This window comes from Bradysia coprophila (assembly GCF_014529535.1).
Source record: "Bradysia coprophila strain Holo2 chromosome X unlocalized genomic scaffold, BU_Bcop_v1 contig_98, whole genome shotgun sequence".
Classification (NCBI taxonomy): domain Eukaryota; kingdom Metazoa; phylum Arthropoda; class Insecta; order Diptera; family Sciaridae; genus Bradysia; species Bradysia coprophila.
This window is the reverse complement of record NW_023503371.1, coordinates 176,033-203,421: the sequence shown is the minus strand read 5'-3', so window position 1 is coordinate 203,421 and position 27,389 is coordinate 176,033. Positions and strand designations below refer to the sequence as shown.

The 27,389-nt window shown below is 35.3% G+C and overlaps 3 protein-coding genes across 5 annotated transcripts; 2 read left to right on the top strand and 1 right to left on the bottom strand.

Moving 5' to 3' along the window:
• The first annotated feature begins 421 nt into the window (after positions 1-421).
• LOC119070584 (high mobility group protein HMG-I/HMG-Y-like) lies at positions 422-2,264 on the top strand. Of its 2 annotated transcripts, none has more exons than XM_037174993.1 (3): positions 422-587; positions 1,566-1,724; positions 1,801-2,264. In XM_037174993.1, exons 2-3 carry the CDS (start codon positions 1,665-1,667, stop codon positions 2,071-2,073), a joined length of 333 nt encoding a protein of 110 aa, XP_037030888.1. In that variant the 5' UTR covers positions 422-587; positions 1,566-1,664; the 3' UTR covers positions 2,074-2,264. The 2 variants fall into 2 exon arrangements, with proteins under 2 accessions (XP_037030888.1, XP_037030887.1); XM_037174992.1 differs by having other exon boundaries at positions 424-587; positions 1,632-1,724.
• A 5,433-nt stretch (positions 2,265-7,697) lies between these two features.
• LOC119070574 (high mobility group protein I-like) lies at positions 7,698-11,708 on the bottom strand. Of its 2 annotated transcripts, none has more exons than XM_037174981.1 (3): positions 11,678-11,708; positions 8,026-8,096; positions 7,698-7,957 (listed from the first exon to the last, which is right to left on the bottom strand). In XM_037174981.1, the coding sequence occupies exons 1-3, from the start codon at positions 11,691-11,693 to the stop codon at positions 7,751-7,753; spliced, it is 294 nt and encodes a 97-aa protein (XP_037030876.1). In that variant the 5' UTR covers positions 11,694-11,708; the 3' UTR covers positions 7,698-7,750. The 2 variants fall into 2 exon arrangements, with proteins under 2 accessions (XP_037030876.1, XP_037030877.1); XM_037174982.1 differs by lacking the exon at positions 11,678-11,708 and adding an exon at positions 10,102-10,266.
• A 1,065-nt stretch (positions 11,709-12,773) lies between these two features.
• On the top strand, positions 12,774-17,703 carry LOC119070573 (calreticulin). The gene is made up of 5 exons (XM_037174980.1): positions 12,774-13,007; positions 13,193-13,297; positions 15,592-16,064; positions 16,129-16,299; positions 16,374-17,703. The coding sequence occupies exons 1-5, from the start codon at positions 12,920-12,922 to the stop codon at positions 16,764-16,766; spliced, it is 1,230 nt and encodes a 409-aa protein (XP_037030875.1). The 5' UTR covers positions 12,774-12,919; the 3' UTR covers positions 16,767-17,703.
• Positions 17,704-27,389: the final 9,686 nt, after the last annotated feature.

Sequence of the window (27,389 nt, the reverse complement as noted above, 5' to 3'; positions counted from 1 at the left end):
TAGAGACAGAAAATCCTCATAGAACTAAAAAATGCAATAAACAAAACCGGGTCCATTTCTATATGGTAAAATCATCGGATTCTTCGTCTGCACTCATGTGTGAGAGTAGCAATAACTGATTCTTTTGTGTGCACATGAATTATGCATCCTGCTTTCGAAAATCCACGTCGGCACAACTTTAAATATCATGACAACATCTCTACATTGCAAGTCGTTTTTTTTCTGGGGCAGATTTTCGCGCACTAATATTACTACCAAATAGTGAACATGGCTAGTCTGTTGGTAAACATGAAAACCGTTCTATTTATATTGCACATCCGAAAGCCATATCTTATGTGCGATGGAATAGAAGGAGCAAAAAAAACACACACACCATGTATAATACAACTACCATCCGAGTCGTATTACGCAGACGCCAGCCAGAACGACAAAGGGATCCATTGTTTGATAAAGCGTTCCGTGGAGAAAGGACAGTTTTTGAAGAGAAATTTTTTTATTTAATTATTCGCGTAACATAAACTAACCCACCGACTGTAAGCAATCGTTTATTAAGTGTTCCGATACTAAAGAAATCGAAGCGATTTCGAGTAAGTAAAAATTTTTACGTAAATTTTCTTAATTTTTCCATCGGCGTATGAAGTGATTGTTCCACTGCTTGCATTCGGATATGTATATATATGTTGTAGAAATTACATTAACTAACATCAAGTATGGCGACTTTTGACTGAAAGAATTTGACTCTATTTTCCACACAGTGACCATTCGGCGGGACGAAAAGAATTTCATTAAAAAAAATTCCAAACCAAAGACCATTGTGTGTTAAATGCTATTCAAGTGCTATTCGCCCCCGATACCATGGTAGTTTACATTGTCGCATATATCATTCCTCCTCTGTCTACTTTATTTGAAGTTCACAGAGTACAATATCGGTAAAAATTAATTTCGTTCCCAATGAAAGGCATAAAAAGTTGCTAACATGCAACAAATTTTCGTGTACACACATACCATCTATCACCACAATTGGCACAATTATTTGTATATCAGTTGGTAGATACAGATCTGTCAAATGCGCAGAATACGGAAAGCTTTTCCTCTAAAAAAGGCGAAACATCCTTACCGAGCCTTTAATAAAAAATGTGAATGTTTGTTAACAGCACCGCTCAATGTTACCGCGGTGAGTAAAAATGATGTTGCCGTGACATCGATATCTCATGACCTTTATACCTGTATACCCGTGAAACGTTGGAATTTTCGGTTGTGCCTTTCTGAATTTAATGAATCACTAACTTTGTCGAGTTAAGGATCCTCAACCAAGTGAAAATAGATTTTTTGTCTTCGATTCCGACTATGGGCCTTTGAATCAATGCTGCATAGCTGAACATCATGTAGACAAGTTCTGAACTCAAATTTTTACCCATTGCCATTTTTAATGTCCGGAATCCTCTAATTTGTAAGATACCAACGTCAGATTCATGTAAAAGAAAATATTGAACCTGTTGAATACATAGAATATCAACCACGAATAAACGCCACATTAAAAATAAATTGATTGCTTGATTGATTAGCACTTCAATTCAACTAATTTGTGTCACACTGTAACCGTTAACGCGTCGTTCCAAAAATTCTCCAAGGTACATATCTGCATTTCGTCAACGTGCTCAATTATGTCCGACTCAGAAAACACCGAAACGAAGAAACGCGGAGGAAGAGCAGTCGAAGGAAAGGTGGGAATGATTTTAAAAAAAATTCTTTAAACAAAATAAATGGAAAGAAAAGCCTAAAATTCTAAATTGATCCTAGACGCTGTCGACACCGAAAAAGCGTGCCCGCTCGCCGGCACCCAGTAAAAAGGATTCAGACAGCGATACACCACCAGCGAAAAAACGCGGGCGCGGTCGACCAAAAGGAAGCAAAAAAAATGGCAGTGCAAAGGGAAATAAGAAAGGTGCTGCAAGTGCTAATAAAGGACGCGGCAGACCAAAATCGAAGAAAAACGAATCCACCGAAGAGGAAGAGTCTGATGATGATGATAATAATGAGGAAAACGAAAATGAAACTGGCTCTGACGCTTGAATTCTTTTTTTCTTTTTCGAAACAAAACCAAATTACCACAAAAATATTGATCTCAAAAATCGAGGTAAATGTGAATTGATGTCTTTTAGCCCGTAGAAACGTTAGAAACAGAAAATCAAAGAAAAAAAAACATTTTTAAGCTTAAGATGTTTGTCATTTCTATTTGAGAAATTAAATAACTTCTGATCAAATGGAGTGCGTTTGAATAGTTTCAAGAAGCTGCTAGAAATGGGTGTGTGTATCAAGCGCTTAATATCAAGACTATCCACATGTGCATCCTGTGTAGCCGTTAGAAGTTAATAACAGCTGAAGTTTTTTAAATTCAGAAATTATAATCAGTCGAAGGGTTTTCTCCTGTTTTGACAAGATTTGTGTAAAGGGATAAAAAAAACCTTGATTTGAATTTGTCGATGTTACTTGCTGTAACGGACCTATCACCGTGTTTTGTCTCCGCACGACCAATTTTTAGAAAATCATTATCGACAAAATTCTTGTTGTGGTAAAGGGAAAAATTCAGTTGAACTGATATTTCACTGAAAATTAATTTGTTAAGGCCATGTCTGTTTGCTGTATTTATAAAATGGATATTTTTGTTAGTTGGTAGCGTTGGTAGTTGACTACCACGATGGAAAGAGTAGTTGGGTAGGGATGTTCACTGTTCGAGTACTACGAGGTTGACTATGGTAGTTGACTGACAATTGGAAGAGATTGGAAATGAGAAAAAAAAAACGTTACTAGGCTTCAAGCAGTCAATTCTCGTTTTTTAATAGGGAGGTTTTACTTTCGACGATAGACGAAGAGTATTTCCGTTTAGCAGCCTGTTGATATACTCTGATATAGTCTTCAGGCAAGATGAAAGCTGGAAAATTGACCGGAAAATACTTGAGCCTGTTTTGCCCTGAACTTGTTTTTATCGATTTTGACCTGACCTGAGATGACCTAATCTTAAAATTGACCTGAAACCCAGGGTCATGTGGCGAAATTGGGCAAGCTCGATTGCGTCTCTTGGTTTGATCTATTGAAATTCCCATATCTGTAAGATGTTGTGTCCATGAACTAAATGCCCAATGTGCCCTCAGGTAGCCAGGCCGGCCCTGCATAAAACGTAAAATTTTAGCTGAAAGAGTTTTACCAACGTTACAGGTAACCTGATAGCAATGAATGAAGCCAATCGACGGTCAGGTTCTGTTTCTACAATTACGTACTTTCAAATGAAATTAATTTTTGACAAGTTTCAGGCAGGAAATAGTAGAAATCACTCAACAAAATACCATTTTGTTCAAGGTCTTGTGACGATATGACACAATAGGGTAAAACTACCGAATACGAGTACCTACTGCAATAGGAGCCCTCAATTGGCTTTTCTTTTGTTAGAGTTCTCGTAATGTCGTCGATTATCGTAAAGCCGACGGTGCTCGTAATGCCGACGTTGCTCGTAATGCCGACGGTGCTCGTAATGTGCCGACGGTGCTCGTAAAGCTGTCGGTAGTCGTAATGCCATCATTTGTTAGCTTACCCTATCGTAGGTATGGTACCGTTTTGAGTTTCCTCAAATAAACTTGAATCGATTATTCCCCAAGGTTCAGTCTTCAAAAGGTATATGAAATTCGGTTCGGTTGACGAGTAACAACTCACATGTTAAATTGAATTTATTTTATTTATTCATTTTGTTTTCTTTCTTCAAAATTACATTCCTATGTAAAATACATGGAAAACGCTTCAAATGGCATACATGAATTTCAATTTATTATTGTTTTAGGTACGTTATCTAATATACGAACGAAGACTGATGATTAATTATATTTTTTATAACGAAAATACACGCAATTCAGTCAGATTTTTCTCTTTCATTTGTTGTGTTTATAATAATGAAATGCAAAAATTCAATAAAATTACGAATGGGTCTTAGAAGCAAAATGTAAAAATCGAAAAAATCGGAACACATTGAAATCCATTCGAATTACAATCATTACTTGTAAAAAAAGAAGCTCCGCTAATGAAAATGCTGAAGAGAACCTACTGTGTATACAATTCACCAGTTAATTATTAATGTTCTAAAGGAATTTGGAATTCGTTACCGGAGCGTTTCATAAAACAATCATTCGCACTAAAAAATATTCATCTTTTGAGGTATTCACTGTGTAAATTTTACGGGTTTTCTTTTCTTTTGTAATCTGTGTAATGTGTGTGTATCTTATCTGTTTTCGTCTATGACTTTGAATCGCTCTTCTTTGGTGGTCGACCACGTCCCTTTGAATCGCCTTTCTTGACGTATGGGGTTGCTTTCTTTTTGGATCCCTTCGGAGGACGTCCTCGGCCACGTTTAGCTGCTGTACTTGCAGCAACGGGTTCGGCGTCATTTTTCTTGGCCACTTTTGTCGGTGGTGCAGGGGATTTCTTTTCTTCAGTTGCTGCTGGGGCTTCTGCTGCTACGGCAGCTGGGCGTCCACGTTTCTTCTTTCCTTCATCAGCCATTTTGATCGGTCTGAAAATGATCGTAAATTGGTTTAATGGCAAGTTGATGCGATAGCGGCTTACAAAAACGGGATTCGGATCGACGTTTCATTGGGAAATAGAATTTTAGTAAAAATAGATGGAGGAACTGTGCTAGAGAGTCATACGCTGTAATTTAATTCGTGTTTCCGAGTTTTCTACTTAAATCGAACAAGTGTCATGTATTTTTCCCTTCCTTGTCAAGTTCACGAAACAACACAGCTCCGGCGTTGCATGATTTTTCAATCTAACTCTAAAAAAACTTAATTTTCTTCTATTATTCAATAGAATGCCGTACTGATTGAGGTTGGTGGCTTACTACTGAATGATAAGACATTCGGAGAGATAGAATTGAAATGTGGAGTTTTCGTGTCAAGTCTATTGATCCGAGACGAAACCGAGAGCAACAATCACATGAAAACGTGACTTTTCACTAGTGTGAGAGACAAAACTGAATTTTTTTAATTTTTCCTTTGTTTACTTGACAGCACGCTCTCTCACTGGCATCTCACGGAGTACTGTTTGTTGATTGGAAACCATACTTAAATTTCGTAATTTCACTTCGTTCGGGCTACAACTTGCAAAATTGCCTAAAATATACCGTCCACCACAGATACGTAAATAATTATTTCATCCTGAGTGCTTTAATTACTAGAAAAATTGCGAAATTTATGCCCAAGGCATGAAAAGTTTTTTATGCATCTGTGGTTGACCATTGATTTTAGGCACTTTCGCTTGTCGCCCTTACTTCATTCGGGCTAGAACTCGCGATATTGCTTGAAATCTTTCGTCCACTACATTACAAAATTGTTGTTTGCATGTAGTGTTGTACAATGTGGATTTTCATCGTAACTATGCTGGAACTAGGACATAGTATAATCTAAACAAGGAGGTGCACACAACGTTGCAAAATATCGAGTTATCAAACTTTGCTGATATTGCGAAGCAGAACGTAAAAAATAGAATCAATTTGCAAAAATTTGTGATTTGTTTAAAAATGCAACAAAACGATTGCGTAATTTCATTAGCAAAGGTTGAACATGGCTTGCTCAATAAAGTTTTTTTTTCTTCAATTTATTTTCCTTCAAACACTTTTTTTACGCTCATTCATATGCCAGTTACGTTTATATTGCCACTAAAGAGCAACATTAATTTTACAGTCGGAATCGACCGCCAAAACAAAGTCTCATATACTTCACACACAATCAAATTTTTTTTTGTTACGATGTGTGAGATAAGAGCGGACATTTTTGAATTTTCAGGTTAGAAAGAAAAGTTTTATGTTTTTTTAGCGGGATGTCCTAATTTTTTAGGCGTTGGTCCCCTGTAGCGGAAAAAAAATGCACACAAAGAAGTGACCACTGAGAGTCCGATAATTGTTTAAATAAAATTGGAGCAACGACCACTTTTGCGAATTGAATGAAAACTGCGCGGCATTGTAGGATTATCGGCAAATGTTTAATTAGAAATTTGAATTTTTTTCCTTGAGGCATCCATTTAGAATTTAAAATTCATTGGAAAATTGGCAAAATTGATCGAAAACATTTGCAATTTAAAATAGTTGGCGACTTAATAAAATTCCGGTTGCTTGCTGAACATTTCGAAAATCGGATATTTTCAACGATCAAAATTCTTGGTATAGTATCAATAACAATTCTCAATAGAAAATAAAAATATTTTGAAAGTCGTAAAAATTCTAAATTTCTTATCAAAAATATGTTCCAATTCCGAAAATTCACGAAAAAATAATAAAATTCCACAATAAAATCATTAAAATAGGAGAAAAAAAATTTCAAAAAATATTTTCTATGACGCCACTAAATTCTATTCCCAAATTCGCCATTTTCACACTTGAAAAAGGAAAAGAAATATACAAGCGGTTATGCCGCCGAAAATTGATTTTTATGTTTTTTATCGGCAGTTGACCATTTTTCCAACCAATTTAATTAATTATTTCGATCAATCAATGCAAGTAGATTTTTTTAATAATTATTCCACTTACCCTTTATCGATAGTTTAAATTGAAAATAATAAATAACCTCCGCTAGCGAATTTCAACTCAACGCAACAACGAATAAACGAATTTTTGCTCTTTGGTCACTATCGTCTCTTTTCTCTATGCTTCGTCGATTTTATAACGTCGAAACTGAACAGCATGAGAGAGTAAGAACTGTTACAATGAAACAAGAGCGGCATTTATGTTTGTAGAGAAGTATATTTGGTCGATTTGTGCGAACCGTTTGATGTGCGGTTTCAACCAGGGTGTGTCACTATTCAGTGTATCTGTATATGAGTACTATTGTATGGCGCCCAGAAATTTTCAAATATTTCTTATTTGTTCTAATACTAAATGTACGCTCATTTTGGAAGAAATTCAGATTGATGATTTCGATAGTCTCTGATTTCTAAATTGTAATATGGAAACGCAAATCCATTAGACCCGTTGGCACGAACGGTCGGTCGGGTCAAATAATTAAACTCAACGATCGAAGAGAGAAAAAAGCTGTTCGATGTTTCGTTTACATTTTCAACCACATGATTATTATAGGAGGGGTTTTTTCAAAACACATTCAGGTCGATTGATGAATATTGGGTCTTCGAACGATTTCGGGAAATTGATTTATTGACAAGGACAAATCGAACAGAGGTCTTCCTGCATACATGGATAGCAAAAGTATTGCTGCACTGGGTAAATACACTGGGTGAATGAGTACAAAATGTCTTGTCGAAAGATTACTAAAAAGCTGTTGGAATCTTCCGAGCGGTTATAATAACTAGGATTTTCCGTTCAATTCCTTCGGTTATTCGATAGGGCCTTTGATTGACTTAAAATAGTCTGTAGTAAAAGCTTATAGATTTGTCTCCAATTTAATTGACTCGTCTGGACTCCTCCCTGACAGGTCAGAAATGGTAAGAAAACATCTTCTCCCTTATTTAGTAATTTATAGACGACATTTATTTTCATTTTATTTATTTAAAATGACACGTTTTATTGTAATGGCATTCTAGAAAACACTCAATGTAAAATGATAATTTTGGACAGGTTGTGAATTATAAGTCAATCAAATCAAATTCGGGAGACACATTTAATTCTAAAAATTTTCTTTTTCGATTAAATTTAATTTGAACTCTTTGTTTTGTGCAGTAATCATCTCTTTCCTCCAGAAAGGAACACTCTCTGCTTCTAGTCCGATGCTGCTTCGTCGTTTGATGATGCCTTTGGTCGGCCGCGACCGCGTCCTGGTACTGATGGCTTTTTCGGCTTTGCTGTCTTTTTGCTGCCCTTCGGACGACCACGGCCTCGTTTCGGCTGGGAACCATTTTCGGAAACTGGTACAGATTCATCGGCTGATTTTGGTGATGGATCGTGAGCACGTTTCTTTGATTCACTCTGTGGGAAGCAAGGGAAAATTTAGCACACATTTTTCGAATGTGTCAGGTTGTCGTAAAAAGTCCTACTTTATCTTCTTTAGCTGCTGCCGGCTGGCGTCCACGCTTCTTTTCAGCTACTTCCCCTTCTGGCATTTTGGCTGAAAACAAGAGTTAAAATGCGTAAGCCATTTTCGTTATTTATATTACTCTAAACGAATAGTTTAAATGTCATTAGGGGTCGTTCATAAATTACGGAACGCAAAAATCAGGATTTTCGTGAAACCCTAACTCCATTGTCAGTTGTCACACTAAATGTATGAGAATTTAAAAAAATATATGTATGGATCGTCGCACAGGCCTTGTACCTATCTTCTCACAGATAAATTATTTTATTGTGAATCGAATTTTAGGAGCACACGAGGAGAAACTAAAGTTTCGATTAATTGGTTTGATGTTATTAAAATTGAACAGCTTGTTAGGAGTAACTCAATCATTAGAAGGGCATTGCTTCTCCGTTATTGATGAATAACAAAACTACCCACTAAAGTTTAGTTCTACCGAGCGAGAGTTCTATATATCTTACCTTTAGTGAGTGAGTGACATAAAAAAGGACAAATTAAAATAGAAGATGTGAGAGAGATTCTTTTGAAAAACAGCCTACCGAAATGGGACAAGTCTGGTGAGTTTTTTACCCTTTTCTCTAGTGGCGACATCTATGCATTTTCATAGCTGAATTTACGATTCAACAAAGAAGTAGCTTCCTTTCTTAAATGACGCCATCCATGATTTCATAGCTGCATACGTATCAACATAAAACTCACGGCAATCTCCATTCATTGTCCCCCATTCATGCCGTAAGTGCGCCTTCTATTTCAAAATATATCGCGTAGTGGATCATTTTAACGCTCAGTTTTTAACATTATATGGCGTCAGCGTTATTTTGCCCAACTGTCAGTTATAAACATTTAAATTTTCGGCGCACTTTTGGCGTGAATTTAGGGGATAGGTTATCATTTGACTTCAAAAGAATGCATTGTTATCGAGCTATTGATGATTTGAATCTGCTGGCAGCACTGATAGGACAAATAGGACGTTATTTATGAACGATACTTTTGGTGCCATTGCCAAGCTGAGACCAATAGCGATCAGGGTTTTACCTGATAGCTATTGGTCTCAGTTTTTAATGCCTTTGTTGCGTTTCCAAACAGACAAACATCTCTAGATGTTCACCAAAATAGTCAAATTTTTATCAATTTTTTCAACTACTCATATCTCAGTGTCAATTAATTAAAACCCAATCAGACCCTATTTGTCCTGAAAGTGTATGCAATGACCTGCCCGATTTCGGTAGAGGCTCTTTTTCACCGGAATTTTCTAACGAGTCGGCTTTATTTGAGTGAGAAGTTTTTAGCTTTGCTGACAATTATACATTTTTAAATATGTCAACGGACAAACTCTTGGCATTTAATTAGGAACAATATTATATTGAAAATTCCATTCCGGACGTATTATTGTCATCCTCTTTGCTCCTGTCTTTATGGAATTAATGACCACACATTTATGGTATTATAACCATTTCTGGCGTTACGGATATACTGTGTTTATGTGTTGTCGGAACATATATTTGCACATAAACCACAGTAAAATATATTGAAATTACAACATAATTCATAGTATTTTAAATGCGAGTGCAATTAAATTCAAACTGACTAAACAAAACATTCGACCGTTTACAGTACCTATATATATGCACACATTATACATTAACATATATTTATGTACTTCAACATGAATGTAAAGCCAAGCCGTTGGACCGTTTTCAAACATTGATTTTTCACAGAGAGTTGCAAAACAACAATACAAAATTTATATACCAATATCTCGACAAGGAATAGCACCATTTTTTTTGTCTTAATTTTGTTAATTTGAGCGAATCAACTTTACATTTTCTGAAAATGAAATGAAAATGTATTCAAATAGGAAAAACCGTTTAAAAAAAGGACGAAAAAAAAAACATTAATCGAATCGTGTGACGTCACAAACCAAAAAATAATAATCGCAACACACGAAAAAAAACTATTCAAATCGGAGAAAAACAATTAAATTTTATGTACTCAACAGAACAAAGTGATGAGCAACAATTTCAAATTATAAAATACTCACCGGTTCGAATTTTATTTCGGTTTCAATTAGAATGACTGTGATAGCTTCACTTATTGTTAATAATCAGTTTTAGAATGAATGAATGGTTTTTGCAGCGCTCCAAGTTTTGCTTATGTTTTATGTTACGAAGTGACGGTGAGCATAAAGCCCACAAAGCCGGTAAAGTTCTCTTTCTTTCGTCGAAAATCTCTGCATGAGAAAATGATAGAATATGTATAGCGTGTAACGAGCGCAACGCTGTTGGTTGTCATTTTTCGGAATGTCCGCGAAATTTAAAATTGTGTCAATGTAGACTTTCTCGAGTCGTCTTCAGAATACTTAATCAATTTTGTGTATTCTGAAACTTTTTTTTTTTCAGGCAAAATATTTTCCCAATTTTTAGAAACATTTTCCTAATTTTTACAAACATTTTCCAAATTTTTCATTTTTCAAATGAATTTTTCTGGAAAATACCGAGGGGTGACTCACTTCTAGATTAAATGGATTAAATGGTATTAAATGTATTTAATGGATTAAATGGATTTAATGGATTTAATGGAATAAAAATTGGATTAAATGGATTAAATAGGAAAAAACTTAATTTTACCAAATACTTTAAAAGTCTTAAAAATGGTTGATTTTGATTGAACGACGTACTACAACTCATACTACAACGTTAAAGAGCGTAAAATTCCACTTTTAGAAGTTTTTGGTGTAAAGTGGAATAAATGGATTAAATAAATTTACGTGTTACGGCATGTTTCATTTTCATTTACATTGTCTAATCACGTAAAGCATTGTACTTACGAGGTTCCAAGTTGTTATTTGATAAGTGGGGAATACAGCCCTCCCCTTCGGGTCGGGCTGTAACACCCCACTTATCAAATACACAAATTGGAACCTCGGAAGTAATATACTATTAATACCATTTTTACCAATTTTTTTTTCTATACCTCACGAGTACTTAAACGCCCTGGAGATCGTGCAGATCTAATTTTCGTAATTAGTTTACAAATTTTTTAGGTGGGTAGCCTAATTATTATCCCTCGGAAAATTCAGGAAAAACTGGCAAAGAATTGGAAAATGTTTGGCGAAAAAATCCGTGATTTTGGTATATCCTATGACCATAAAAAAATGGATGTAGGAAGCCAAGAAAAAATTAAAAATTGGGGAAAACCATGAGATGTTCAACAGCATCAGATGTATAGTAGAAACACTAGGAAATCGATTAAAAAAATTATTCTGTCGGATGAGTAAAAGGCCTTGGAAGACCTCAGAATAAAGACGAAGACAGAATTCAAAGACAATGATTTCTATAAAAATAATCTGGACTTTTCATTGGAAATTAAGTCGTTAAAAATCCTTTAAAGACGACGATCTTTGACAGCACGAGGAAGTGTAAAAATCTGGAAATACTCAATGTGATTTGCGACTTGTTAGCATTAGCTGGTGACAATTAGTCTACAATGACCTATGTCTCTATCAGTGAATACAGATATCCCAGATTGACCCGATAAACTTCTGCCATTTCGTATTCACCGTATTCAAGCCATACATTTACATTTCCATTCAAATTTTTTAACCATAATGGATATACCTTTAACATGTTCCATTCTAGGTCAGTCAATTGATAACATTGCAAATTCATTCATTTATCAGAACAAATGAACATTTTCGAATTTCCCTTCGTAAACGTGGAAATTCGTTATACCTACACCGCGTAATAAATTCGAAATCCAACCAATCACGACGAACCACATTACTAGTGCTGTAACTCTCTCATTGACAAACAAAATTTTTGCTAAAAGTCGCTATAAAATGCACGTTACACGCACATAAAAAAGAATTTTCGGAGAAGTGTCAGTGTCGTCTCAAAAATTGGCTTTCGGAATGAGGAAAAATTGTTTCGTTAGCAAGATTCTGGAAGGATATGAGGGATGCATGGAAAATCAAATCAACCGCCCAAAACAGGATACAGAATTTTACATGCAATGGAATGAAAACTCGAGAAAATTTTTGGAAAAAATCCCTGATTTTTGGGCACTCAGTGGGTAACGTCTGCTTGCTGGTTTAAATGAATAAGCGAGGACTTTTGCGTTAGTTGATTTAATTTAAAGAGTTCTTTGATGCATGTGCATAGGTTTGTTCCAAGGCCATATGAATTGTCAAATTTCATCCACAGAACCATAACCTCAATAATATCTCTGTGAAAATCGCGTAGACGACCGTGCTCGATTTGTATGAAATATCACGTAAGCTATGTTGCTGTGTATGAAATTGTCGTTATTCGGGTTGTCAAAGTTCGTGTTTACAGCTACTTGGAACAAACCTATTACTCGCATCTTCAATATTTCTTTCGCACACGAAACTAACTTTCGTTATTTTAAACCGATTTCAATATTCCATAATCGGTGGGTGTCTGATCGCACACGTTCTAACATTAAACGCTTCGACTACAAGAATCATCTACTGCACTGCGTACTATTCTATCAGCCAATGAGAACCTACCATATGTCTGTCTGTCATAAGAACAACAATACACGACACAAAATGCATTTTTTGTTTCGCTCTTATCCATTAAATTAATCAGACACGTATGTGAAAAACCTCTGTCAATTCAATGAAATGTAACAGCGAAACGATGTACGTTCGTATCGTACTGTTTCGCCGGTTCTCATCTACGGTCAGACAAACGGTAAGAGACGGAACGATTCGTACGTAGCGGCGCAGTTCGTTCGCGAAGTAACTTATTTGTCAAATTACAAATAGTTTCGATTTTCATTCGTGGCTTGTCATTTAAAGTGTGTGAACGTATTTCAGTTTAAATCTCAATTGGAAAATGCGAGTTTTCTTAAAAGTTTTGACTGTTTTTACAGTCTTGGCTGCTGTAAGTTGTGAAGTATTTTTCGAAGAAAACTTTACCGACGGTGAGTGCCATTAATTCAATGTAAAAATCCAATTATTTGATTCAGAAATACGGTGTTACATATGGGTGTGCCATTTTGTAGCCGGTTTCTTGATTCGCATTTTTAACACAGAAAACCATTTATTTCGCTTCGGTGACTACTATTATGATGATCCGTTTCACAGTTCGATTTAATTTCTTTTTTAGATAAATGGAAAGATACATGGGTGTACAGCGAGAAAAGTGGCAAAGAATTCGGTAAATTTGTTCGGACCGCTGGAAAGTTCTTCAACGACGAGGAAGCTGACAATGGTGAGAAAATAACCAATAAGAATGCATATACGTGTCAAATGAAAGCAAACGTCTTTTTTCCCCTTAATTCATTTTTTTTTTCTTCATACAATCAATTCGTTGAGTTTTTCTGTTTGTGCCATGAATGAAATATTTTCAATTTTTCCGATAAAACGTTCAATGTTTATTCGATTATACTGAAAAATGTTAAAAAATTCATTTGTCTCATGGGAATCGAATTTCCAATACACCAGACATTCGAACGGGAACTCTAATTGAAAAAAAAAATGAATTGTTTTGATTGTGATCATCCAATCACCCCAATCGTGTGTGTTTTTCTTTAAAAATTTACGAGTCTCATTTCCACTTCGTTTTTTTAAATTTTTTATAATTTATTATTTGTTTTGGTCACATGCCAGGACAGAACGCACTGACACGATGTCAAAATAATATTACAAAGCACAAGAAAAGCGAGAAAAGTTCATTCATTTTTTTTGTAACAATAAATTTAGAACACTAAAAACACGTAGTAAAGATGCGAATCACGATGGATTTCATTCAAAAAAAATTGCGTTGAAGCTGAAATACATATACGCTGTGCAACAGACTCTTTTATCTGTCAGCTCATTTTGCTTAATATTTTTTAAATTGTAAACGATAAATCGGTCATTTTCCGCCACAATTCACACGTGGTCCCAGCGCAATCATCTAAAGAGAATCAATTTAGCACACACACATGCCAATGCAGTTTTATTACTCACAGAAACATTGTCGATTAATTTTGACTCTGTTGCATGCATAAATGCGTGACTCTAAAGCAATTTGTGGATGTTTATCGCATCACTAATGCACAACAATCGCCGTGAATTTCGAATCAAAGATTGCTGATTGCACTCGACCACGTGTTCCAATGAACTTAATCTGGTCAATCACAACAAATCTTATTCGGCTGAATTGAGTGGGGAGGTCAATTTCACTTGAACCAACTCTGTAGTGGGCGTAGTTCCTCTAATTTTTGTCAACGATCACTCGTAAAGTCGGAGTGTAACTTGATTGATCTTTCCAATTAACGTATTTCCACTGATCACATTGTAACATTTGTCGACAATTTTAACGATCGATTTTAGATTTCAGGATTTTAAGAGACATCATCGTTTTCATGTATTCTCTAATTTCGCATGTTATTTCAAATCGAAATTGCGAGAATTAAAGAAACGATGATATCTCTAAAGGTCCCGAAATCTATATTTCTCCGACTGTACGTTGTCTGTAAAACATCCAACTCAATCACACGATCCAGACTTAACGAGGTCTATATTCTTAAAGTTTTATCAGCGGCACATAAATAGTAACATTGCACTTGCAGAGAGAGGACATGAAATGGAGAAACTTCGATTTACGTTATTCAAATTGTACGACTTTAGCAGTTGAAATGGACATCAGCTGCATCAGTTTGCATTTCTATTTGATAGACTGTTCACTATGTAATTAGTAAAAGCAATCACCAGTCCTCTGATGAATGTTCTTCTATTTACAAAAATTTACCTAAACCACAACCAGAGTGTGATTCATCGTTTAGATCTTCTCATGTTTGGTCACGTCCAAGAATAATATTCCTATACCGGTTGGTTTGAGTGAGGTATCAATATTTCGTGTCTTCGTGTCAAAATGACAATACTTTCCCAATCATTATGTCTTTCGAAAATTGACATTCTAACGGTCCAAACGAGCTCGTTACGAAATCGATAAGCGGAATGTGACAAATGTCCACAATATTGCCTAATCAAAAACCAATTTAACACGGTTGCAAACGAGGGCTCATGAGTTTCAATTTTCTAAAATGTCTATTTTCGCTATAATATTTGCTGAAGAGTAGGATACAACACGCATTCCTATCGCAAGTCAATCGTGCGTATGTATGCGTTGCCGATAAGCTATTAGAGATTAAATGAAAAAGTTAAAATTAAAATTGTCTCTGTTTGAAGTGGTTATCTATATGTGACTAATGTGCGATGCATATACCAAATACCCACACGCAGGTAGAATTTTTGTCATAACTTTTTCTCTTTAATTACTTCGTTGTGTAATATCACATTGCTTATTTGGGAGTTCATCAGGTAGAATTCTAAGTTCATTTTTTAGTTTTCTTTAGTGAAACTCCAACATAAATTTCAATTCAACGGTTGAACTGAAGCATTGTTCCGACTGTTGCTTTAGCCCGTTGGAAAATGAAACACAATTTTCACTACCGTCGAATTAAGCAATTCCCTGTAGACAACCGCATTATACTAATTTCGATATTTTCGAATTTCTAGGTTTACAAACATCCGAAGATGCCCGTTTCTATGCTCTGTCTCACAAATTCAAACCATTCAGCAACAAGGATAAGCCTTTGGTAGTCCAATTCTCCGTGAAACATGAACAAAACATCGATTGCGGTGGCGGTTACTTGAAAGTATTCGATTGTTCGTTGGACCAAAAGGACATGCACGGCGAAAGTCCATATCTTCTTATGTTCGGACCGGACATTTGCGGACCCGGCACCAAGAAAGTACATGTCATCTTCAGTTACAAGGGCAAAAATCATTTGATCAACAAGGAGATCCGTTGCAAAGACGACGTATTCACACATTTCTACACATTGGTCGTTCAACCAGACAACACATACGAAGTGTTGATCGATAATGAAAAGGTTGAATCCGGTAACTTGGAAGATGATTGGGACTTTTTGGCACCAAAGAAAATCAAGGATCCAAGTGCATCGAAACCAGACAACTGGGACGAAAGAGTAAGATGAAAATGAAAATTTAACGATGATCGTTGAGGTGCTGACGGTGTTTTTCTTTCTTTAGCCAACCATTGCCGATCCAGATGACAAGAAACCAGAAGATTGGGACAAGCCAGAACACATCCCAGATCCAGATGCATCGAAACCAGAAGATTGGGACGATGAAATGGACGGCGAATGGGAACCACCAATGATTGATAATCCAGATTATAAGGGCGAATGGGCACCAAAACAAGTAAGTCTAAGACACGAAATCTATCTTAACTGAACGGACTTATTCATGAAACGCTTTTTTTCCCGTCCGAACAGATCGACAATCCAGACTACAAAGGTGTATGGGAACATCCAGAAATTGACAATCCAGAATATCAAGCCGATTCATCATTGTATCTACGCGAAGAAGTGTGTACGGTCGGTTTGGACTTGTGGCAAGTGAAATCGGGCACCATTTTCGACAATTTCTTGATCACCGATGATCTGGCAACAGCCAGCAAAGCTGCAGCTACTGCCAAGGCAACACAAGAGGGTGAAAAGAAAATGAAAGACGCTCAAGACGAAGAGGAACGTAAGAAGGCCGAAGCCGAAGCAAAGAGCGCCGAAAGTAGCAAAGATGATGATGACGAAGATGAGGATGATGAGGATGATAACAATGTAACACCCGGTGAAGTTGAGGAAACAGAATCGGAACACGATGAATTGTAAATGTTCAATTCATTTAGTTTTCCGATCTTTTTTGTTTTGTTTTTTTGTCGGCGCCAATTGACTTTTTCTTTTCCGTTTTTTTTTTTTAAATTTGATAAAATCATTCAAGCAAACAAAATGTCTCCGTTAAAAATGAAGAAAAATGAAGCGTTGATCGTTAAATGAATTAAATTCGTTTGATTTACTTGATTTCACATCGCAAATTCTGTAAATAAAACTTAAACAAAACTGCTACCACAGATACAAACGCGGGATATAAAGAAAAACAAAAAATATTTGTTCTGAATCAAAATGGAATTAAAAATTCCCATCTTGGTAATACACCTATGAAACACATTACAAAGACCAAGCACACACAAAACACTAAAAAATTTCCAATTCCTTGTGGATATGAAATTTTATTCTCAATCGAAAGTACGCGGAAAACAATTTTCTTTTCGGGATTTTGTGGTAAATATTTTTCCCCTACTGATCACACGTAACACAATTTATTTGTTTTTGGGATGGTAGCACCATATCCACTTGGATCCGTAACTTCTGCATTTTTTTTTGGTACGTTCACAAAGTACGTTTACTATTTTACAAACACATGAATGACTATGTGAGGGCTCTGTGTGATTTTGTGTAATTATTTTCTTTCTTTGTTTCTTTTCGTGTTGATTTAACTTAGAAGTGATGTAATAATTATAACTCCGTTTTTGATGGGGTAGAATAGAAAGGATGAGAAGAAGAAACAAACAAAAAAAACGAGAAAAAAATAGTTGCAAAAGAAAATGTGTTTTTTATACTACAACAAAATAACTTTAACATCCACTAGGTTTAATAAATGAATTTTTGTATGACTGATAAGATATAAATGGGCAAATAATTTAGAGTTGTAACTTCTAATTGGACGGCATTCGTCTAAGTGAGAGTCAAATAAAAATGGTCAAAAAAAGAAAAGAAAAAAAAACCTTTCATGGTCTTTCATTCATTTTCTTATTTATATCAACATCTAGCTTAAAGAGATGCTAAGATCCACCGGAATGCAAATCATCTTCAATCGAAAATTATGGAAAACTTTCGCCTTTTAAGAATTAATTTGCCAAGGTATCGAACAACTGAGATTCAAGCCACATCAGATCCGTATGATCGATGGCTCTACAGAATCGTTAGTCTTCCCTGACAATTTAGTGGAACAATTTTTTTGGTTTTCGATTTCGGAATCTCTTGGACAGCAGCGGCCAAAAAAAGTTTGACAATGTAGAGAGTAGTCTACCAGGATAGTCCAACGATACTGCGGAAGCCGTTGGTCGTCGCTGTCCAAGGTTGTGACAAGAAATTGAGGAAATTTGACTACGTCGGAAAACTTCCAAGGGCTCCTTTGCCGCCATAAAGCCACTAAAAAAAGAAAAACCTATCAGACCTCGTTACTACAGCTCTCTCCTTTCCAATGATACCAAACACACGTGAGTACAAACTCGACGAATATACTTTTTATTAGAAAATCTGACACACAGTACGTCTATTTGAAGAATAATTATAGCGGGAAAAAATGACAATAAATTTATTCCGACAGTCTCAGTCCTCCTTCTTCGCATTGAACGTGATAGCATCAATCTTAATTAGTAAGCCACTCAAAAGTGTCTATTGATACCGGAAACAAACGTGATAGCTTTAGTATGGCCATTGAAGTGACTGTCCTGCGGAGACGAAGTCTAAATGTTTCTACTTGTTCCTTCTTCCTTGGTTCGTTAGAAAAGGCAATCTTCCACGAAATCAGAGCACACGAAAAGCCCAAAAAGAAATTCGACTTGTTTGTCTTATTTGACTTTAAAAGAGTAGATTCCTGTTAGTATTCCAAGTAGTTTTGAGTTCTTTTTTGAAACTTAAATGACAGATTTTACTGAGGTTAGAGTTTGCAGTTATTTCAAATCCAACATCCCATGTTTATGTCCCTTACAATTCAACTATCAAATTTGTAATTGGAATTTTCATAAATGAACTCTGTCACGTTCGGTGTTCACCTGTTGGAACATTGCCTTTACCGAGCCGATGTAGTTTGAGCGTTAGTTTGCAAAAAAATTACTTGCTTCGGTCGCGAATTGCCGGAAAGTTTTTGGCAGAATTTCATAATATAATCAATTCGTTTAAATCGAAAATGACCTTGACGTCGGTGATACCGTTAGAAACTTTTCACTAAGATGAAGTGATGAGCCACAAAAACACCCTTAGGGTGCTGCTGCTCCGGTAATTCGCTTCTAAAAGTACACTTACCATGTTACTGCATACGATGTAAGGTATCATTGGAGAGGTGAAGGAAAGTGCATACCGTACAGACAGTTTTTATATTAAATTGAGATTCTTTGTCGTAGCAGTAGCATCCCTCAATTTATGATACTCCAAAAATACATTCAAACGGCTGAGCGATATTCAAAATTAGTCGGATTGGAAAAAGTAACGAAGCAGTTAGATCAGCTGGGCTGGATGCGAATTTTTAAGTATAAAAAATTGATACACCGTACTAACCAAGTGGCAAGAGCTACCTATACCAGGAAACGGAAATTAGGTACGGAAATGTTGTGCCCATTCCACTTAAAAAAAGTACTCCGTGAGAGAGCCGTTAGAGAGCAAACTGTCAAATAAACAAAGAAAAATTGAAAAGATTCAATTTTGTCTCTCACACGGAGTACTTTTTTTGGTAAGAGGAAACTAAGCATTAATTCATCATGACGAGAAGAATATATTACAATACCGTTGTAGTGTTTGTTGTAGCTTTAAGATGTTTTAAAGAGGAAATTTCGGTGGTAACGCCTAGATCCAGTGGAAAGAAAAACATAAACAAAGTTCAGTGACTTATTAAAATTTTGCAGCATTTTTGATAAAAGTTTGATTTTGTAAAAATAGTTACCCTGGGTGAACTAGTACAGTCGAATTGAACAAGTTATGTTAATTAGTTAGCCTGAAGTGAAGTCTAAGCTTTATAACGAAACATGTCATGCATGTGTATTTTTGCACATAGGTCGTCCTACTAACAAATTCTAGAAGGACATACACCTTTGGTTACTATTCAATTTAATTCTTCGCCTTTGTGTAAAATGAGTTTCTAGAGCTATTCTACGTAATTCTAAACAAAAGACTTTGCCGAAGAAACCAATATTCTATCTAACATAGGTCCAGAGATAAACCTAAAACCCTAATTCAAATACAATGTCCAACTGCCCGAATTTTTCATGAACTCTCGTTCCCCCACCCACCTCGATCCAAAAATAACTAATTCCCTTGACTGTAAGTCATGGGTTTTACAAAAGAAAATACACCGTACGTAACACGTTCACTATGATTGAAAATGTATGGAAATGTGATGAAAAAACGTTAAATGTTAATATTTTGTGCCCTTTGTTAACACGACTTGAGCAAATCTCAACCGATTTTCAAAAACTTTTTTTTAATCGACGAAGTATTGAAATCCTCAAGACAAGTTCGAAAAGGGGCGATATCGGTTCAACCATCTTGTAGTAGTTCTCGAAAGAAGGCTTTTCTGCTCTTTGTTAACACGATAACTGGAGCAAGGTTCAACCGATTTTCAAAAACTTGTTTTTATTTGACGAAGTATTGAAATCCTCAGGTTAAGTTCAAACATGGGTGGTATAGGTTCAACCATCTGGTGGTAGTTCTCGAAAGAAGCCTTTTCTGCTTTTTGTTAACACGACAACTGGAGTAATTCTCAACCGATTTTTAAAAAAATGTTTGGTGGAGAATGGAATTAATTCCTGATATGAGGTTAGGTTCTAAGATAGATTATGTTGGTCTAACGAACAAGCTGATGTTGCCAACAGAATTTTTGTATCAATTTCAATAGTATTTTTCTTCTTAGGTGACTTTGCCTTGTAAACAAAACCGAATAAATAGAAGTTTGCGGCCAGAGCGAAGCGAGTTCAAATTTTATTGAAAACATACGTCATTTTTTACCATGGCATTTTATATACAAAGTTTCGAAGATTTTCAGTGAAACTGAACAGAATTAAATCATCAATGAGAGACTTTTGTGGCCATCAACATACAAAATTACATTTCATTGAAATGAATCAATAAATCATTGCCAATAAAAATACTTTTGAGAAGCTCAGACAAACAGTCAAGGGATGTGACCCACCCAACAGGTGGGACCTAGTTAAACACAAATTTTTAACATAAATTACCCAATAATTAAATGTGATCACAGTGATCGCAATTTGTGACCGACTAATAGAGAAATAGATAAACAGACATACATTGGTCGTTTATAATGGTCAATTATTAATCTCGGGTCTGCCCTGTACAAAAAGAAAATTTCATGACACAAGCAGTAGTATGACTATATTCAAGCTCACCTAATTTGCTTTATGTCCTCAAATTTTTTCCTTCATATCGCGATAGGATTCTTGTTTACCTTTCAAATTTGTAGTTTCGCATGAAGAATTTTCCATGGAATGATTAATAGAAAAATTGGAAAACAGAAAATTTGCGTTTTCACGGTTATTTTATTTTATACAAACTGTCCACATTACAACGAACGTCACACAATTTTTATGTTGTTTGAATATCGCTGAGAGCATATTCAAAACTTTCATTACGATTGAAATGTCCCGTCCATCTCACAATTCACCGACAATTATTTTATACTTCTGCCGCGTTGATAATTGTACCATTGATGTTGTACCATTCCGCCACCGGACCAAGCACCAATGATTCTCGAATGCTGCAATGACTTTTACGGGCAGTTCATTTTGAGGTTCGCGTTGTAGTTGAATCGTCTTAAACAGCTTGATGCTTCTTTCCGGTACCCATTCGTTATACTGTTTAGGATACTTTTTCAATTTGACGTAGCAATCCGTCTTCCCATCAATGATTCGTTTTCTTAAAATCCTTTCGATCGGATAATACTTGTTGTCGCCGGTATTTTTTTTCTTGCCCATGGCTGAAGATTCTGTTTGTTCACACGGTTGACAGTTAAACAATTGTAAGACATGAAGACAGAATAACTGGCTGCTGTGATTGTTTTAAATTGTAAACTTTATTAGAAGCAATCAATGAGCTGTGCGCCAGTACATGTCTAACGAGATTTAAATATTTCGGCTGGAAATTCTATAGAATGTTTGATGTTCTACAGAATTAATTCAAAACAAGATTTCGTTCATCACGGAACTGGTCATGGAGGTCGCCATATCTATTTTAGTTACATATATTGATGTAGGCCCTCACAGAAATTCTACCCATTTTAATAAGTCACTGAACTTTGTTTATGTTTTTCTTTCCACTGGATCTAGGCGTTACCACCGAAATTTCCTCTTTAAAACATCTTAAAGCTACAACAAACACTACAACGGTATTGTAATATATTCTTCTCGTCATGATGAATTAATGCTTAGTTTCCTCTTACCAAAAAAAGTACTCCGTGTGAGAGACAAAATTGAATCTTTTCAATTTTTCTTTGTTTATTTGACAGTTTGCTCTCTAACGGCTCTCTCACGGAGTACTTTTTTTAAGTGGAATGGGCACAACATTTCCGTACCTAATTTCCGTTTCCTGGTATAGGTAGCTCTTGCCACTTGGTTAGTACGGTGTATCAATTTTTTATACTTAAAAATTCGCATCCAGCCCAGCTGATCTAACTGCTTCGTTACTTTTTCCAATCCGACTAATTTTGAATATCGCTCAGCCGTTTGAATGTATTTTTGGAGTATCATAAATTGAGGGATGCTACTGCTACGACAAAGAATCTCAATTTAATATAAAAACTGTCTGTACGGCATGCACTTTCCTTCACCTCTCCAATGATACCTTACATCGTATGCAGTAACATGGTAAGTGTACTTTTAGAAGCGAATTACCGGAGCAGCAGCACCCTAAGAAACTCATTTTACACAAAGGCGAAGAATTAAATTGAATAGTAACCAAAGGTGTATGTCCTTCTAGAATTTGTTAGTAGGACGACCTATGTGCAAAAATACACATGCATGACATGTTTCGTTATAAAGCTTAGACTTCACTTCAGGCTAACTAATTAACATAACTTGTTCAATTCGACTGTACTAGTTCACCCAGGGTAACTATTTTTACAAAATCAAACTTTTATCAAAATTTTGCAGCATTTTTGATTTTTATTTTATGTGATTGTTTTGTACCGGACTATTCCCTACTAAAAAAAGAAGAAATTTTCATGTGTATGACATGACAGAAGTAATAGGACTATTATATGTTTTTGCTATATAATACCTCATTAGATAAATCTTGTCGTTTATTATTGCTGTCGTTGTCGATAACAGATGACAGCCGTCTGTAACAGGTTAATACTCTAAAATCTTTACACTAAAACTTTCGACTCTAACTCTGAACTAAGATCCTGTCATAGTTCCGGCTCCATTCTCTTCGAAGTTTAGAAGTTGTTTCTCAGTCCTTAATTAACGACGAAGTAAAAACGGAGACAGCCGTACAGTCTGCCGTTTTTGTTTGGCATCTATTTTTTTGTCAGCAAATTTATTCTTTTAGTAGCATAAAATAAATAATTTTTTCATCAGCAAATTTATTCTTTTTTTCTGCAAATTTATTTTTTTTAGCAGCAAATTTAATCTTTTTTATCAGCAAATTTAGTGTTTTGTATCAGCAAAATTAGTCTTATTTTCAGCAAACTTATTAGTACTCGAACAGCATATTTATTGCTTTCTGAGCAGCAATATTACTGACTTTAAGCAGCAAAAATAATTCTTTTGCAACAAATCCCTGGCAGCAAATTTATTACTTTGTAGTCAGCAAATTTATTGTTTTGTAATATGCACTTTTAATGCCTTCGAACAGCAAAATTAATACCTCGAAGTTATTGCTTTTTGTCAGCAAATTTATTAGTGTTTCAATTGCAAATTTATTTTTTTATAAGTAGGAAAATTACTATCTTCAATCAGCATATGTCCCGCAGTAGGACATATAAAATTATATCACTAACACCACTAACACGAAAACGTCAACTCAACAAGCGACGAAAAGTAGAACTTTCCGTTGCCTTTATTGCGAAAAACGTTGTACACAACTCGGTGATAGATCTTTTAGGCACACGATGTGTATTGTCACGCTCGACCTGCGGTATCGAGTGACAATCTACACACCCAAGTAGCATTTCATAACCGCGGTTGGAAAATGACTTATTCGTTGCAAACTTTTTCGTTGTCCAACGGTTATGTAACGAATAAGTTATGCTCAAAATAACTTATTCGTTATATAACCGTTTCACAACTAATTCGTTATCATTTAATTTTTAACGAATTAGTGGTGCAACCGTTAATAAACGAATAAGTGAATAAATAATTTTTGCCAAAAACTTATTCGTCAATTAACCGTTATGGAACCAATAAGTTGAAGAAATCTCTTTCACTAATTCGTCGTAAAACGGTTGAGCAACTAATGCATTTGCAAATTTGCGTCAGTTGGAATCAAGATGTCATGCTAAAAAGTTCGCTCGGAATATATACCTATCTATGAGACACTTTTTATGCTTTAGTGTTTCAGTTTTCATACGATGTCACTATGTGAAACAATGAAATTTGAAGAATGTTTGTGCTGAAAATTGTGAATACTTTGTGAATTGTCGTATTTTTCTAACTTATTGCCAATTCGTAAATCAACATTTTATTGATCAATTTCACTAGTTTTGTTTGCCGCTGTTGTCGACGTTAGGTTTCTTTATGTTATTTGTTAGGTCTCTTGATAGGAGTTAGGGTCGACAACAGTATCTTACAATAAAATTGATGGATAAAACTTTGTTGAATTGGCATTAAGACAATAAATTAAGATTGGCTCACCTAGTTTGTGTATATTACGTAGGTGGAAGCACGGGGTTTCAGGGGGTTTCGAACATTTAGTTTTTTCATGTTGCAGATATTGCAGTGTCAAATTCTGTCCAAGATGTGACATATTTGCAAGGTATTGGCCTTTTTCACAAAGTATAATCAGCGTAACCTTCGTAAAAAGAATCTTGAATCTGACAAGAGCACGTGTGTCAACGTGTAAAAAACAAATGTTCAAAACCCCCTGCTGAACCGTGGCGATCCTCTTGTCAAACGGACAGTACATAAACAAATTCCATCATTTATACGGTGCTAATTATCAAAGATGTAGAAAAACGAGTGGAAAAACGAGTCACTGACTGAATTGTTGACTAAAATCGAACCGTGAATAAAATAAGAACAATTCACCGTGCCTCTTACTTTATTTACGCACCAAATGATGAATGATAATAAATAATTTTAAAAAAAAATCAGTTGAATTGCTGTGCATAAAAACATCTTTTCAGTGCATAAATAATGTAAATTGATTTACGAATATTGCACATACAATTTTCCAGATAAAACGTGTTCTTGAAAGTGTAGCTATAAGCTGAATTTAATGATAAATGAAAAAGTTGTGAAACGGTAGTACAACTAATAAGTAAGACGGTATCGAATTTTCAAATGTGATTTATAAGTCCTACGTCGGTCATACAACTGTTTTACAACTTTAACCAATTCGTTGTATAACCGTCTTACAACCAATTCGTTACTAGAATCTTACAACTTTCGCAACTGGGCAAAAACCGTTGCACAACCGTTATTGCAACGTTGTAGCAACGTTGCGACAACTAATTAGTTATTTTGGGTTATCTTCAAATAATTTATAACCGCGGTGTAATAACAGTTGCACAACCGAATTTTAACCGTTGAATGCTACTTGGGCACCTAGTGCCTAAAAAAGCATTTATCCCTCGATTTGAATGGGGCTTCGTAATTTCGCTATGCGTAATTTCTAGGATGCACACCTTTCATAATAATTTCACTTTAACTAAGTTTACGGATCGCTCGGCGTGTTAAAACGCTCTTTATGGGCAATGAATTACACAGACTAATTATTAGACGATGCGAGAAAAAAAAATTAACTCCTAAGTTACCGACACCGTTCCGGCGCCCGGCTCGCATTGCGGCCCTCCGCTTCGCTCCGGGGCAATGGGCCGGATCGCTCGGCGTGTTAAAACGCTTTTTAAGTGCAATGAAAATTGGTATCCATTTCGTAAAAAGAAATGAATTGTCCGTGTAGTGTCAATAACTATTTACGTTGACGTAAGACGTGAAATAGTAATTTCTGCAGCTAGTTGCGAAAAGTGGTAGTTTGTGTCACTAGATGTAATGTTATCAAACGTGCGAAGCGAGCGAAGCATGTGACAAAAACTACCACTTTCACAACGTGTTGCATACAACGTTTTCTGCAACCAGCTGCGAAAAATGAACTTTTGAAAATTGTTACACTGCGATTATATATCTCAATAGCCGAATGGTTAGAGGTGTTGCTCGATAAGCATTGGGTTTTGGTGTCCATTTCACCACTAGTGACGAAAAGCATATATGAAAATCCATTTCACCAAAAATAGATAAAAAATAGCTAAAATAAACAATTAATTTTGCTTATGACAAGAAATAAATCTGCTGACAAAAGTAGAATAAATTTGCTGTTGCAAATCAATAGAATTGCTGTTAAAAAATAGCTAAACTAAACAATTAATTTTGCTGATGACGAATAAATAAATTTGTTGACAAAAGTATTAACTTTGCTGATAGAAATAAATAAATTTGCTGCTAAAAAATAGCTAAAAAAATATTTAATTTTGCAGATTGCAAAAAAATAAATGTGCTGACAAAATAAGATTAAATTTGCTGCTTCAAAAAAATAAATTTGCAGACGAAGAATTAAATTTGGTCACAATAGCAATAAATTTGCTTAACTAAAAGAATAAATTTGCTGATAAAAAAAATAATTTTGCTGCAAAAAAAGAATAATTTTGCTGACAAAAAAAGATTTCCCTTTTTGTTTTGTTTTAAGAGATCTAAACGGTTTTGTCGTTTGATAATGGCTTTTTCGTATCACACGTGTGCTTTTCTAGAAACCAAATCGAATGTTTAAGATTTATAGACGCAATGTTTCGACTTATGACTTGATAAACGTAAGTACAACCAACGCATGTTCAAAGTATTCATTTACTGATTCTTTGAGAATGCCTCTGTGAAATTTTGTTGATTTTTTATAGAGATCCAGTTAATTGGTAAATGCGGATAAATAAAACTTATCAGGATTGTCATTATTCAGAATGTTTTTTTCCGTTTATGACTAAATTCTCGATTTTTCTTGAAATAATATGATATTATTCATAGCTTAGTACAACAAAATTGCAGACCAAGAAATCTAAACATTTTGTCATCCTTTTGTGAGTCACGTAAAATAGTATAGGTACAGTTTATCCAGCTGTATTTGCTCTTGTTTAAAAATTTTCTTCTTTTTTATAAAAATGCTGATCAGTTTTCAGGGCTCAACATAATTCGAAAAACGTTGTATCTACCACGGTAGCTATGCCGGTATTTTATTGCACACATCGGCTTCGCCTCGAATCGACTTAAATACCTATATCTTTTAACTCTTTTATTCTAAGAAGAAAAAAAACAGGTCAAATATTTTAGCGTTCCTTAGGTACCATCTGAAAATACGAGCCTGCCTTTCATGCCTTCATACCTTGGTAGACAAATAACTATTACACAAATGCCTCCAATTGCAGTATTAAATAGTTGTGCGGTGATTATCATATATATA